General features: G+C 36.0%; 1 protein-coding gene across 2 annotated transcripts; it reads left to right on the top strand.

Annotated features, from left to right (window-relative positions):
• Positions 1-4,827: 4,827 nt before the first annotated feature.
• Positions 4,828-13,888, top strand: cacng1a (calcium channel, voltage-dependent, gamma subunit 1a). Of its 2 annotated transcripts, XM_067458357.1 has the most exons (5): positions 4,828-5,236; positions 8,822-8,896; positions 9,236-9,373; positions 11,868-12,121; positions 12,409-13,888. In XM_067458357.1, the coding sequence occupies exons 1-4, from the start codon at positions 5,002-5,004 to the stop codon at positions 12,095-12,097; spliced, it is 678 nt and encodes a 225-aa protein (XP_067314458.1). In that variant the 5' UTR covers positions 4,828-5,001; the 3' UTR covers positions 12,098-12,121; positions 12,409-13,888. The 2 variants fall into 2 exon arrangements, with proteins under 2 accessions (XP_067314458.1, XP_067314457.1); XM_067458356.1 differs by having other exon boundaries at positions 4,829-5,236; positions 11,868-13,888.
• Positions 13,889-14,750: the final 862 nt, after the last annotated feature.

Here is a 14,750-nt window from a genome sequence, read left to right as displayed (position 1 = left end):
AACAGGTGTTTTACTCCCCATGCCTAAATTAAAGTCATAATAGGGGAAAAAAGTCCTTATGGTTAACATTTGGTTCCTAATGTGTCATGGATGACTTGCAATACGTCTCTGGCCGAACTATTAGCTGTTGCATTTAAGCATTTATCTAATGAAGCAACACTTTTCTGCCTTACACACTCTATCCTCACATTACATAATCCAGACAGGATATGTAGCCAGAGAACAACATTAATGTTCTGATGAAAGAGTAACATTACAGGCAGAATCTTTCCACAGAAAGGATGTAATAACCACTGTGGTGAGTATAGATATTATAAGTATCCATGTCATAATGTAAAGGCAACATTAAAGGGTTAGTTCACCCAAAAATGAAGTTTCTTTCATTAATGACTCACCCCAATGTCGTTCCACACCCGTAACACCTCTGTTTATCCTCGGAACACAGTTTAAGATATTTTAGATTTAGTCCGAGGCCTTTCTGTCCTTTGAATGTAAGTGTATGCCCACTTGCTGTCCACGTCCAGAAGGTAATAAAAACATCATCAAAGTAGTCCATATGTGTCATCAGTTGGTTAGTTAGACTCTTTTGAAGCGTCGACAATACATTTTGGTCCAAAAATAACAAAAAAATATGACTTTATTCAGCATTGTCTTCTCTTCCGCGTTTGTTTTCGAACCTCAAATAAAGAATCAAACGGTCGTGAATCAGCGTATTGATTTGTGATTCATATCGCCAATGTCACTTGATTTCAGCAGTTTGCCAGTTTGACACGCGATCCGAATCATGATTCATGACTGTTTGATTCTTTATTTGAGGAACACGGAAAAGAAGACTGCTGAATAAAGTCTTATTTTTTTATTTTTGGACCAAAATGTATTGTCGACGCTCCAAAAGAGTCTAACTAACCAACTGATGTCATATATGGACTACTTTTAATTATGTTTTTTATTAACTTCTGGACGTGGACAGCAAGTGGGCATACACTTACATTCAAAGGACAGAAAGCCCTCGGACTAAATCTAAAATATCTTACATTGTGTTCCGAGGATGAACAGAGGTCTTACGGGTGTGGAACGAAATTGGGGTGAGTCATTAATGAAAGAAATGTCATTTTTGGGTGAACTAACCCTTTAAGACATCGTGGTGAGATTTATCTTTATTTCACTGAGGTCTTGTAAGAAAGCTATGAATAGTTTCTCAAGTTAACTCTCATTCACTTTCACATATTCAAATTTACTTTGCTGACTATTGTCACATCTGTCTAGATTAGGAGTGTCCATCCTGCTCCTGGAGGGACAATTTCCTGCAGAGTTTAGCTGCAAACTGCTCCAGCCTGGAAGCCCCAATGACTTTGATGAGCTGATTCATGTTCAGAACTGGACACCTCTGGTCCAGATTTTCATGTTTTCCGTTCATATTGTTCTAGTTATGTAGTTTATGTAATAATTACTCCAACATAGTCTTGTTCATGTCATGTGATGTTTTTCCTGCTTGTTTCAGTTAAAATGTCATGTTTCAAATGATTAATTGTCTTATCTTGTTATCAGTTCTGTTCTTGTTACCTTGTTTAACAGTCCTGTTCTGTTGTTTTTGCTTACCCCTAATCCTGTATTCCATGTATCTTTGTTGTATATTGAAGTATGCTACAATGTTCAATGTTATTTATTATCTAGCTCATAGCTCATGTTTTGTTTCACATCTTGGATTAAGTTCATAGTTTATGGTGATGTTTTTGGATCATCACTATTGAAAATAAAACTGCAGTTGAGTTCTCTGTTTCCTCATCTTCATTTGCTTCATGGCAGCAGCGTAACAGAATACACAACTAGCCCACCATGAGCCCAGCAGTTTCTACGTCAGAGAATAGTCCCATTGAGGATTACTTGGAAGTTTTGTGGAAGTTTCAACCAGGTGGTTCCAGGAGTTAATGACGTGGTTTTAAAAGACAAAATGGCTTATATGACTTGTCGAACTACCTGATGCCTGAGAGCGACATTCCAGATTTAGCTGAGTATGCCCTGTTGTTGAGCGATTCCTCATTTACTGTGAGAATTGAAGATGAGTGTCTTTGCAATTCCACAGTACCCACCACACACTAGAATCTTCTTAAAGGGTTATTTCACCCAAAAATGAAATGGATGCCATTAATGACTCACCCTAATGTTGTTCCACACCCGTAAGACCTCCGTTCATCTTCGGAACACAGTTTAAGATATTTTATATTTTAGTCCCAGAGCATATGCAGTCTATGCACACTTTCCTGTCAATGTCCAGAAAGGGAATACAAGCATCATTAAAGTAGTCCATAACTCCATATGTGACATCAGTGGGTTAATTAGAATCTCTTGAAGCATCGAAAATACATTTTGGTCCAAAAATAACAAAAACTATGACTTTATTCAGCATTGCCTTCTCTTCCGTGTTCCTCAAAAAAAAAAAAAAAAAGATTCAAACAGCCATGAATCAATTAATCGATTTGTATTGCCAATGTCACGTGATTTCAGCAGTTTGGATTGCGTGTCAAACTATCTGATTACTAGTTAGTTACTAGTTACTTTGCCACTGTACCACAACAATACCCTCACTAATCCCCAAAATTTCAGTGTGTGTAAATGTGTTGTCAAATATAAACATACAATATAAAAACAAACGTCACAATGGGCAAAATGTGTTAACATTTTAAGAAGAGTGCTATGCAAACATACTAGTTTTACATAATTTACTTGAAACTGCTACAGCATTGGACAAGATCAATGGGTACAACTTTGCATTATCTGAATGTTTAGTTTTTACCCCTACCCCATTCTGGTGTAAGGACTGGTTTTACTTCTAAGACAAAAGCTGAGATCTAACACCCTGCAATAAAGCAATAAAACTCACTCAATAAAAATCTGGAGAGATCTCACAGAAAGACTGAGGACATTGCCCTGTCCAAAACCTTCCCCTCTCCTCTCTCCCTCCCCCCGATTCAAGTCACAGAATGCAGATATACTACATATGATGTATTTTAGAATGAGACCTTTAAAAAGACATCAAACATGACAAGGAAAAACATTCGTTCTCATGTTTGATGTCTTTTTAAAGGTCTCAGTGTGATTGGTAAATTGGTCTCAAATTCACTGTAGTCCCTAAAAGGATGAAAAAGATTGAAACGTTTGAGTATTCTGGGCTTCTCTTTCTCAGGTCTCTTCAAAGATATTTAAAACCTCTCCCCTGAAACCAGGTGTTGTGTTTGCAAATATTTACAATCCTTTGTTCTGGTCTGGGTATTTAAGGGAGGGTAGCAGAGCTGCCATTTGGGAACATTCTGTAGCCAGAACCCCCCATGTCATGTTGTGTCTGTGTCCTAGTGGCACACGTTATGTATTGCGCCAGATATCATGAGACTGTTTTAAAGGGATAGTTCACTTTGAAATTAAATTTTGATATGTTTTAGCTTACCTCATGGGCATCCGAGATGTAGGAGTATTTGTTTCCCCAGTAGTTTCAATTTTGATCATTTTAGGTCAAACCGTTCTTGTCTGTGCCTCACATAATGCAGGTCTATGGTCACCACCTCAATGAGCATACACAGAGAAGTCCAAATTAAACAATCCCCCATCGTAAGTACACACTGATGGCCTAAGAAACGAAACGAGCGGTTTGTGTGAGAAAACGAACAGTATTTATATCGTTTTTACCTCTTGTACACCACTACGTAAATGGACTGCATTTATATAGCGCTTTTATCCAAAGCGCTTTTACATTTTGCCTCACATTCACCCATTCATACACCGACGGCGATGTCAGCCATGTAAGGCCCCATCCAGCTCGTCGGGAGCAGCTGGGGTTAGGTGTCTTGCTCATGGACACTTCGACACTTGGTCAGGTGGAACCGGGGATTGAACCACCAACCTTCTGGTTTGTAGACAACCTACATGAACCACTGAGCCACTGCCGCCCCGTAAAGAAGTTGAGAGAATGATAAAGGAAACTAAATATTTACAGTACATTCTCCAAACTTAAAAGCACCCCCCCCCCACAACACATAAAAGTATACCACTTATGATTACATTGAGATCCACTGTCCATTACATCCATCCAATCACTTTGCATACATGCTTATACTATGTAAGGTCTAAATAATACCAGCTAAATGTTGAATTTTATTTATAAAACTAAAAAGCAGCAAGTGAACAATTGTCAAATATTTTTTGATGACTAACTCTACTACAGAGAATTTTGTTTGACTTGGACTCTACCCCAGGATCCTGAGAACATATGATGTATACATATGATGTATGGAGGTGGAAGGGGAGTACATTTCAGAAAGGGAACGAACACAGCTTCTAACTCAGTAGCCTATGAAAGGTATGTGAGTTCGGCACAAAATTGTACTGCATGTAGCAGTCTGCACACACAACAAAACCATGTAAAAGGGGAAAAATTATAAACATCACTTATGGATACATTTTAATGCTATTTATAACAGTACTTCAGATTTTACTTGTCTGTTTGGAACAAAGGACAGAATCAACTTATCAGTTGTCCTACATTTAAATTAAATTGGTCTACATATAAATTTAGTCTATCTTGTCCCTCATGTAATGTTCAATCCCACTTATACCTAATGCTTAACTCTGCTAGTTATGGAATAGACACGCCCTAGTTAAGGCAGATGGTATATTATGTCTAATGCTGTGTCACATTAGAGTCAGAGCACACATTTATAGAAGCCCAACTCATCCCCCACAGACCTCTTGTGATACAAGCCAGTTTGGTCATCAACTTTCCTGATGAGCCCCAACAGCTGCGATTAGAGTCTAGCCTCTCAGCATAAATACTAGGACACTGCCATTTAGTCTCTTTTATCCATGCATTAGCACAGTTCTGCACTGAGCCTTTAAGAATCAAGAACTGGACCAGATCTCTGTTCTATAGTGTCAAGATATTCAGTAATTACTTCACTGAAAGTGTCATTTTTTATTTTATTTGTTCATTAGCATTGGATACTGGGCAAAATGAAGAAGGAAACAAAGACAAAAATCTTGTTTTTTGTACTATTGGTGGGCTCAGTGTCCATGCTAACAGCAGTGGTGACAGACCACTGGGCTGTGTTGAGTCCTCGAGTGGAGAACGTAAACACAACATGTGAGGCAGCCCACTTCGGCCTTTGGAGACTTTGTAAGAAACAAATCTATATTGAGGATGCAGAATTTGTTGGTAAAGCCTGTGGACCTATCAGCTTACCTGGGGGTAAGTGACAAAGTGAGAAATGTTGATCAGCTAAACAGGCCTGAATGGCTTGAATACCTTTAAAGTCTCTGCTTAAAGATTGTTTAATAGTTTTATTTTTGTATTCACTAAATAAGGTGAAAATTAATAAATATTTTTAAAGCATAGAAGCTAAAGTAAATATCAATGGTTTAAATCAACATATATATTTAAAGGTTAAATGTCAGAGAGCATGTCTTAACATGGACTTAACATTTGTTTTACTCCTGTACATATATATGCAGGATATAAGGTGAATTGCTTTAAGCTGAATTTTCTGCTGAGTTGAGTGGTAGTGAAGTCTGTGTCTAATTAGATTAATGAATTAGATTTGTTTTTCATTTATCTGGTTATTTTAATTATAAGGTTAATAGGATTAGGGTTGTACTCATTATCTTAAAAAATGTTAATATAACGCTCTTTGTTTTAAATGTTTGAAATTAGTTTAGCTGACAAACATACATTTAAAAAAAAAATATGATTATTAATTTATTTATATAAAAAAAACATAAAAACAAAAAAATTATGGATGGAAAGGCATAGATAGAATGCCTAGAATAAATGGAAGTCCTTTACACATTATGGACAGTACTGTTTAAAAACCACCTTAAATAATTTCAATCAATCAATCAACCAACTTTATTTATATAGCGCTTTTACAATCACGATTGTGTCAAAGCAGCTTCACAGTGTCAAACAGGATAATATTGCGACAAAATTAGATTTGGCTGTACAGTCGTACTGGAGAAAACAGTGATGTTATCAGCTTATTTTAATTTATCATATAGCGACAATGTTGGCAGATCAGTATTATAGTTTATAGAATTAAATAAGACCTAATTCATACATTTTATTTGTATAATAAGTTGAATAACTTAGATCATAATTTTAGTGTCCCCATCTGAGCAAGCCAAGCCAAAGGCGACAGTGGCAAGGAACCAAAACTCCATCAGGGCATGATGGAGAAAAATAAACCTTGGGAGAAACCAGACTCAGTCGGGGTGCCAGTTCTCCTCTGGCCTATTAACACACCGTGTAAGATTATTATTCTGGCAACCTTACAGGTCGGAAATCATATTAGATTGGAATATTCAAAATTTCATGGTATCACGGAAGAGACGGATTTATTTAGGATGGGGCATCGATTACACAAGAGTATGAATACAAGAAAGATCGGAATTATTGCGCCGAAGACGGGTTTTGAGCATAATTTGATAATTAGGTTCATTTAAAAAAATGCATAGAGTGTTCCGAGCTAAAATCTAGGCAAAGGGTGACTACCTTGATGATGCTAAAATGTAGATATAGAAATATAGAAGATAAATTGTATTAATTTAACATTTGTCACCATTCCCAGCATTGTTTTAATGACTTAACTATTCTCTGGAAAATATTATTTAATAATAGAAACTAGCAATAACAGTTGGGTCCAAAACTTTTGACTGAGTGAATATATTTATAATTAGTGTAGTACGAATAAGAGAAACAAGAGACATGCCATCCTCCAGTCACACATTTTACTTGACACACTTGAAACTAGCCTAAATTTCTAGCAATATTTTGGCTACTAATCATTGTAATCAAAATGTATGAATAATTCTGTCTAAACTCCCTTCCTCCTTTCAGAAATGCATATCCATATAAAACCAAGAGACAATTACAGGTTTTCAGAGTGTGTTTACAGAGAGTTCCATATTCATATAGCCTATAGCTTGTCTGCAGATCTACTGGGAATTCCCTGTCTGTGGGACTTGTTTTAGGTACTATGACAGCTCTTGATGATCACTGGCAGAATGACAGGAAATAACTAAATGTGTGGACTATCAGTGTCTCGAAGATCAGTGAAGTGACAATGCCATTCGCTACAGCTAATATCATAACACATTTTTAGCAAAATAACAATAATAAATCCTTTTTTGGACCCTATCCCTAAATCTCTTCCCTATCCCAGTCTTACCTCGAACCCTAATCATATTAAACTTGCTGTTTTATGTCCTCAAAGGTCCAGGAAGAGTTTGAGCATGTTCACAATATGAGCTACAGATAGTCGACATGCAGCTTGTCCAGTCAACATGAGGACACCACATACAATTTCAATTATAGGCCTATTAGCTATTAATCACAAGTTAGGCACTTTATTACTACTTTTCTTAAATTTGACTTAAATTAAATGCTTCTCCGAGCAGATACGTGATAGAAAAAGTATGAGAGAAAGTATGGTTTGTGTTGTAATTTTATCAGATTCATTTTAACAAATCCATTTAAGACATATATATCCGAATGATCACAAATTGGTCAGATAGAAAGTATTTAAAAGAAGGTTTAATTTAACCACTTATTTGATTGTTTTTAACACGATAAAACATACCCAGCTGTGTGAGTACGTGTGACTGTTCTTGTAAATGCATTCAGTAAAATGTATAAATAGGCTGTGTAAATAGTCAGCTGTCCCAAGATGGGAGACACTCTTAATTTAAGAGTGGTATTCTGTGACTGACGGCCACATCTGAGAGAACCTGTTGGCCCTCAAATAATAGCCCTCTAACTGTGGCACAAATCATTATGAGACCCAATATGTCCAATTGTCCAACAGACAGATACATTTTTTTTTGACCTAAAATTACAGGATTACTTTAGAAACCTACAATCACATCTGTTGAAAGACATTGCATTATATACAGTCCATCACTTTAACATAGATCAATGACAGGTACAGGGAGTATGTAATGAATATTAGGAATGAGACTGCAACATTGTAGTATCAGCTTTGCTCTGTGTCATTAAAAAAACATAGAAATAAATTATCTTGGACATTTATGTTCCTTAGATGCAGTTTTAAGCCTCTCAGTTTCATTGCCAGTCATTGCACGAACACAAGGCACATGATTCATTTAATACTGCTTGTTTATTTGGCACTCAGTGAGCTTAACATTCATGCCACTATATCAGTATGTTGTGAAACCAGAGATGTCGTTTTTTTTTTTTTACGTTTTCCCTTTTTGAACACATTAAGCAGAAGGCAAAGATTGCTATGCATACACTCTAAAAAATTCTGGGTTAAAAACAACCCAAGTTGGGTTGAAAATGCACCGACCCAACAATTGGGTTGTTTTAACCCAATGGTTGAGTTGTTCTTACCCAGCAATTGGGTTGTCTTAAGCAACATTTAACCCAACCACTGGGTTAAAACAACTCAACCACTGGGTTAAAACAACTCAACCATTGGGTTAAAACAACTCAATTGTTGGGTCGGTGCATTTTCAACCCAACTTGGGTTGTTTTTAACCCAGCATTTTTTAGAGTGTACTGGCAGCCTCATAGAGCCAACTCTGATTCATTTACAGTTGTCAAATAACTCAGCATATATATTTAGCTGCTTGTGAATTTACATGGGATGTAAAAAAAACAAAAAAAAACATTGCAGTTGACACATAAGGCAACAGGCAACTCATAATACATCTTGTGAGGGTATGATTAACCCCATTTTATACCCAACATAACCAACATTCTTACATGGGGTTTCATTAAAATGTATGATTTAATTATATAAGTTTTTCTTTTTCTCAGAAATCAACTGCTCTTACTTCAGACACTTCACACCAGGGGAAGATTCTGAAATCTTTGAAGTTAAAACTCAGAGAGGTAAGTTAATATAGTCAAAGAAATACCATTCTGGAGTGACTTTATACTGCATTGGTTAGAGAATGCTTTTGTACACCATTAATTTCCTCTGCGATATGTACTGTAAGGGTGAAGCAGTGGAAAGAACATATATAGTGATTGATGAAATAGGGAAGAATCACAGGTATAATGAACACATGAGTGCAAAGTATAACTACTGTTTATAGGGGCTTGTAGTGAAAGAGTTTGAAACATGAGTCATATCATATTTCATTGTCATTGACATTTGATTCACTGTCATATTTTTAATTTGACGTGTAGTGCTTGCTGATTTCTTTTGTTACTTATTTCTCTACTCAGAATACAACATCTCAGCAGCTGCCATAGCCATCTTCAGTCTTGTCTTCATAATTCTGGGCACATTTTGTGTGTTGGGTTCCCTCAGAAAGGGAAAGGACTATTTGTACAAGCCTGCTGGCATGTTCTTTGCTTTTGCAGGTAAGATGGAACATCTAATCAGCTTATTTTGCCTTACCTGAAATAAATCCTGAAATGAAAGACAGACAGACATTCTTTTTCAATTCAGTTATATAATCCCACAACTTTTTAACATTGGTGGAAAAGATTTTAAGTTTAATTAATTTTATTATTATATCATATTATATTATTTTCCAAGTCCCTTAAAGTTAAACAGTTGAGTTTTACGTTTTTGAATCTATTCAGCTGATCTCTGTATCTGGCGGTAGCACTTTTAGCATAGCTTAGCATACATCATTGAATCGGATATAACCATTAGCATTGCGCTTGTGAAAACAAATGACCAAAGACTTTCAATCTTTTTCTTATTTTAAAACTTGACTCTTCTATAGTTACATTGTGTTCTAAGATCAACGAAAAATTAAAAGTTGCGATTTTTTTAGACTGATATGACAAGGCACTATTTTCTCATTCTTGTGTGATAATCACAGAACTTTGCGGCCGTCCTATGGGTGCAGCAGCGCAATGACATTACACAGCGCCTGAAAATAGGCAAACTTCCGTCAACATAACCAACGTGACAATCTGCTTGCACAGAGCCATGGTTGTGAGACACGATTCAGAAGATATTAAATTTCGTGCTGATCCTGAACCGTATCTATTAGTATGAACTAGTATGAACCGGAATAACAGATACACTGAAGATGAGCTTTTGAAACGTGAAAGGCAAGAAAGTGTGGCTGAACAGATTGGGGCAGAAACTGTAGTTAAACCATACAGACAATTCCACAAGTACTCTACCTAACCAGAAATCTGCAAGTTCTGGTGAGGTATAGTCTCTTGCGTGATACCCAAAATTTAGAATATTCCTATCTAATATGATTTATGACTTGCAGGGTTGGCAGAATAATAATTATACACTGTTTAATAATAGGCCAGAGGACTGGCACCCCGACTGAGTCTGGTTTCTCCCAAGGTTTATTTTTCTCCATCATGCACTGATGGAGTTTTGGTTCCTTGCCACTGTCGCCTTTGGCTTGGCTTGCTCAGTTGGGGACACTAAAATTATGATCCAAGTTATTCAACTAAATATACAAATTAAATGTATTAATTAGGTCATATTTAATTCTATAAACTATCCAAATCAAACTGGCCAAATCAAATTTTGTTGCAATATTGTCCTGTTTAACTCTGTGAAGCTGCTTTGAAACAATTGTCATTTAAAAGCACTATATAATAAAGTTGATTGCTTGATTGATACAACAAAACTACTAATGTTATATACTGTATAAACCAAATGGCCACGCAAACCTCCACACTCAGTGATTGCATTCACAGGTAACGTTAGCTAAAGACAACAGCAGTGCTTTTTCAATCTGGTCATTCAAGCTTACTAAAAATAATAATGTTATACTTACAACTGGGTGAGAATACACTTCTTCCTGTCTGGTCGTATCCTTTAGAAACCGTACGGGTACGGGTGTTACCCCTAACAGTGTTTTCCAAATAGTCATCTGGTCCAAAATGGTTTGAGCAAACACGTAATTTCTTGTTTAAATCTACTGGTGTTTTGATATCTCTGGTTCAGAGCAGTCAACCACTGATTCTTTGGTTCCTTGTTTTTTGTTGGTATTCTGTAAAACATGATGGTAGAATACTATCACAACTTACTATCACAGCCCTTTATGACACACAGTAAATCCACTACATAATTTGCCGGCTGCAACTCTGCATTATCTGCAATTAAACAAACGTAGTGCCGGTCGCATTGGAAGTTACCTATATGCACTGTAAAAAAATTGTGGTGGTTAAAATTTTTTTGTTGGTTTAACTTAATAAAGTAAGTAACCTGGTTGCCTTAAAATTTTGAGTTTATTGAAATTAGAAATTTGAGTTGATACAATGAAGGAAATTAGTTTAATAAATAGAAACTCAAAATATTTTTGTATCTGAACCACATAAAAAATGTGATAAATCATGAAAATAGCGCAATTTGTCGAATCTCAAAAAATGTTCATTGTATTAACTCAAAATTTTAATTTCAATGAACTCAAAATTTTAAGGCAACCAGGTAACTTTTTTTCTAAATAATTTTTTACAGTGTGAGGACTACTTTCAGGCACTGTGCCGTTGTTGCATGGCACGGCAGCAAAGTTTCTTGATTATTACACAGGAATGAGAGAATAGTCCCTATCTATATCGGTCAAACAAATATTTTCCATTGGTCTTAGTACACGATGTAAATACAGAACAGTCGAGATTAAATATTATCTTTGAAAAAATAAAGTATTTGGTCATTTCTGAGCGCAATGCTAATGGTCTCATCCGATTCAATTATGTATGCTAAGCTATGCTAAAAGTGCCACCGCCAGATACAAAGATTGGCTGAATGGATTCAAAAACGGTAAAACTCAACTGTTTAACTCTAAGGAACTTGGAAAATAAGCCTATTTTCAAAAAAAGTGGAGTGTTCCTTTCAGGTTAGATTCAATTTTAATATATTCTCTGTCCACAGGTTTATGTGCCATCATCTCAGTAGAGGTAATGCGGCAGTCAGTCAAAAGGATGATAGAAAGTGAGGAAACAATCTGGATGGAGTATTACTATTCCTGGTCTTTTGCTTGTGCGTGCACGGGTTTTGTCCTGCTCCTCCTCAGTGGAATTGGTCTGCTGCTTGTCTCCATGCCACAGATTCCTAGAAATCCATGGGAAACCTGCACGGATGCTGAGCCTGAACAGATTTAGAGCAATAACACTAGATGTCAGCAGGTAAACAACTGACCTACAATATACCTTTTGATACAAATTGAGAGCTTGACAAGCAGAGGTCATTTTTTCTCCGGCAAACTGGCACTGAACAAGGTGTGTAACACCAAAATCATGCCAGCAAGTAGCCAGGCTTTATAACCTTTATATTATTATTTTCTATGTAACATTTCAACATCATACAGTGTAAAACCTTGTGATATGTGATATGAAGAGTGCAGCTGGCTTTATGTAACTGGAATTTTTGTGTAACAATTCTGTACATAAACTTTCCCTGTATGTCTGTTTAGGACACTGGTTTAAATGGAGAAGGGTTGCTGAACAATAACTACCTGGCTATTGTATTCAAAAGATTATGTATTTGGAAAGTTAATCTGCACTAATTTGCAGATAGGAAGTATTAAGAAATAATACAGTACATCTCTTCATGCACTGTACATGGATTCATGAGGAAAAAAAAAACCTTTAGTTTTATGTAAATCTCATTTTAATACATTTAACAATAATTCTGTTTTGCCTTGGGCACAGTGATGCTCTCAACTTCCCTGAGCAGAATGTATTTGGTCTGCTGTGTTTAATGGATGATTGGCCAGACATTTTGGAATATGGTCAGATCTTGCAGGTGCAAAGAAAAGGGCATCAATCTTACTCTTATGTGAAGGAGTAAGAGACTTTCCAAGTCTACATCTTCCTGAAATGCACCCACAAACTGTGTTTACATTCTTGAAATGGATAGGTGTTTATAGGTGATTATTTGTGTAAAATTGGTTTCAAATGTATAATTGCTTCTCTACTTTATAATTAGCAACAATAATTTAAACATTCTCAGCTAGGTTTTTTCCAGGACCCTTTCAGGAATTGTTCATTTTATGGTCTGCATAAACACTGTTTATCTATTCATTAAAGGGATAGTTCTCCCCAAAATGAAAATTTTGATCACTTATTAATTAATTGCTCACCCTCATGTCATTCTTGCTTTTTGACAGCTTTTTGAACACAAAAATAATTCTCTTCGCTTCATAACATTAAGGTTGAACCACTGGAGTCACCTGCACCCAGACATGACCAGCTGGATGAGTGTCTGCTGAGACCGTGTCAATTGGTGTCTCCTCTGAATTTGCCTCACCGGCACGTCATTCTCAATAAAACCGTCTCCGGCGCGATGACTCTGATCCTTCAAGTATTCATATTCTTGTGTAAACAACGCATCATCATCAATAAATGTCTCTTACGTGATACCCATACATTTTGAATATTCCAAACTAATATGATTTCTGACCTGTAAGGTTGGCAGAATAATAATCATACACTGTTTAATAATAGGCCAGAGGAGAACTGGCACCCTGACTGAGTCTGGTTTCTCCCAAGGTTTATTTTTCTCCATCACGCCCTGATGGAGTGTATTGGTTCCTTGCAACTGTTGCCTTTGGCTTGGCTTGCTCAGTTGAGGACACAAACATTTCGATGTAAGTTATTCAACTAAATATCCAAATAAAATTAATGTATTAGGTCTTAATTAATTATATAAACTATATCTGCCAACATTGTCGCTATGATAAATTAAAATAAGTTGATAACATCACTGTTTTCTCCAGAACGACTGTACGGCCGAATCAAATTTTGTTGCAATATTGTCCTGTTTAACACTGTGAAGCGGCTTTGAAACAATCGTCATTGTAAAAGTGTTATATAAATAAATTTGACTTGACTTGACATGGACTTTTATATTTGAATACCTTTTTTAATAGCCGTCTATAGAGGGGCCTGAGAGCTCTTGGATTTCATAAAAAATATCTTAATTTGTGTTCCAAAGATGAATGAATGTCTTACGGGTTTGAAATGACATTAGGGTGAGTAATTAACAACATAATTTTCATTTTTGGGTGAACTATCACTTTAAGCTGAAATGGAGAACAAACCTGCAACCTATTTTTGGGTGTTGATCCACCAGTTGATGCTGAAAGAGAAATGCCCACTGTGAATAAATAAAATGTTAACATCTAATTTTTTGTCTAAATTCATGAGGCTTTGTGACATTAAATTCTATAGAACATTCTAATTTGCTCAGTGTGCTTAAAAATCTTAGGTCTTATTTATACAGTTAACAGGTGAATTTTGAATATGGGGACACAGTCACATATTCACAGTCACAGTGCCTAAATAAAAATATTTGGTGTCGGCGTTGTGGGCAGCGCTCCAATATCTAGTGCAATGGCCCTTTGAGTAACCTAAATTCAAGGCACTGATTCCTGATCATAAAGACTGACAATATAATAATAATAAAAAGTTTTCTATCAAACTTTGATTCCCCCCCCCCCCCCCCTTTGTGTGTTGGCAGTTGGTCTTTAAAAGTAATTTACTCAAGCAAATGCTTAAATGTCATGTCATCATGAATACTACATGAACAATTTATTTATTTTGATGATGACTGCATGCAGAATAAGAGGTCATGGATATTTGGATCTTGTTATGCTACCCAACAGAATGTATACAAAGTTACACCCCTATGCCATGTATTTCTAATAAAAAACAAAAGGCTAATTCCTCTGTTCATGGTACAATTTATTCTTCCTCTGTTATTGTGAATCATTAAAAAATAGTAAAAAAAAAAATTAAATAGCTGGAATGAATC

This window comes from Pseudorasbora parva, chromosome 12 (assembly GCF_024679245.1).
Source record: "Pseudorasbora parva isolate DD20220531a chromosome 12, ASM2467924v1, whole genome shotgun sequence".
Taxonomy (NCBI): Eukaryota; Metazoa; Chordata; class Actinopteri; order Cypriniformes; family Gobionidae; genus Pseudorasbora; species Pseudorasbora parva.
This window is presented reverse-complemented; position numbering and strand designations above follow the sequence as displayed.

Coding starts and splice junctions, on each gene's coding strand:
- cacng1a (XM_067458357.1), top strand. CDS start 5,002: ATGAAGAAGGAAACAAAGACAAAAATCTTGTTTTTTGTACTATTGGTG. Junction 5,237..8,821: donor ACCTATCAGCTTACCTGGGG/GTAAGTGACAAA, acceptor TCTTTTTCTCAG/AAATCAACTGCTCTTACTTC. Junction 8,897..9,235: donor TGAAGTTAAAACTCAGAGAG/GTAAGTTAATAT, acceptor TTCTCTACTCAG/AATACAACATCTCAGCAGCT.